The following is a 1,101-nucleotide window of genomic DNA, read 5'->3' on the forward strand; positions in this document are numbered from 1 at the left end:
CTTAGCAAATTGCACCAATCTCTCAAATTTGACACTTTATCTTATGTAAAAACAGTTTATTTGTTTTGGATTGTGTTATTTCTACTTATAAAATAGAATTCAAAACAATATATAGCTCTTTTAATTTCTTTATAGCTTGTTATTTAATTTGATTTGCTTTTCTTTTTTATTGGAGTTATGTTTATTTTTCTTCTATCTTTCTTAATTTAACTCATTTTTTTTATTTTCAACATTTTATTTTATCATTTATTAATTGATTTTTAAAATTTCATATTATTTCTTCATGTTTTCCTTCTAAATAAATAAATAATTAATGATCAATTTATTCTTCAATATTTTAAAAGATCGAATCAAATTGGTGATACATACATACATACATACTCGCACATGGTGACATGCACTCGGGATAGGGGCCCTATATATAATTACTTATACATTATTATTATACGTATACCAATTTATTTATATATAATTGTGGGTAATATATTAGAAGGGAAGGGTCACCTACACCCTAATGGCATTTCTACTAATCTTCCATGATTTGACTACGCATTATGCTCGCTTCCCATTTGTATTCCAGATCTTCTGTTCAGAATGGGGCCTCCTCTTTACCACCTATCAGATTTGGCCCTTCCCTCCTACCAAGGAGACCGCTGGTAACATTCACATTTTTACATGGAATTTTTCGAAATAAAAGGGGCGGTATAGGATTCGAACCCCCGATATCACTGCTAAGACCCTCCGACTCGCCCACTCGAGTCGCTTAGCCCTTCTTCAAATTGGTGATTAAGGTGCATCAGGCTTAGGTACTGGCTTAGCAAATTGCACTAATCTCTCAAATTTGATACTTTATTTGGGGTATATTCAGTTTATTTGTTTTGAATTGTGATATTTTTACTTATAAATCTAATTTAAAACAATGTAGCTCCTTTAATTTGTTTATTTATGAGCTTTTTATTTGATTTGCTTTTCTTTGTTATTGTACTAGTGTTTATTTTTCTTCTATCTTTCTTGATTTATTTTCATTAACTCATTTTGTTATTTTCAATATTACTATTATTATTTATTAATTTATTTCTTATTATTATTTTTTCATATTTT

General features: G+C 28.5%; 1 protein-coding gene across 1 annotated transcript; it reads left to right on the plus strand. All coding sequences in view use genetic code 6, as the record gives it.

The window, feature by feature from the left end:
* Window positions 1-498: 498 nt before the first annotated feature.
* TTHERM_002653465 (hypothetical protein) lies at window positions 499-858 on the plus strand (the record flags this gene model as incomplete). The annotated part of the gene is made up of 1 exon (XM_012799025.1): window positions 499-858. A coding segment is annotated over one exon (360 nt), but the record flags the coding sequence as incomplete, so codon positions are not given.
* Window positions 859-1,101: the final 243 nt, after the last annotated feature.

The sequence above is a fragment of the Tetrahymena thermophila genome (assembly GCF_000189635.1).
Source record: "Tetrahymena thermophila SB210 genomic scaffold scf_8254534, whole genome shotgun sequence".
NCBI lineage: Eukaryota > Ciliophora > Oligohymenophorea > Hymenostomatida > Tetrahymenidae > Tetrahymena > Tetrahymena thermophila.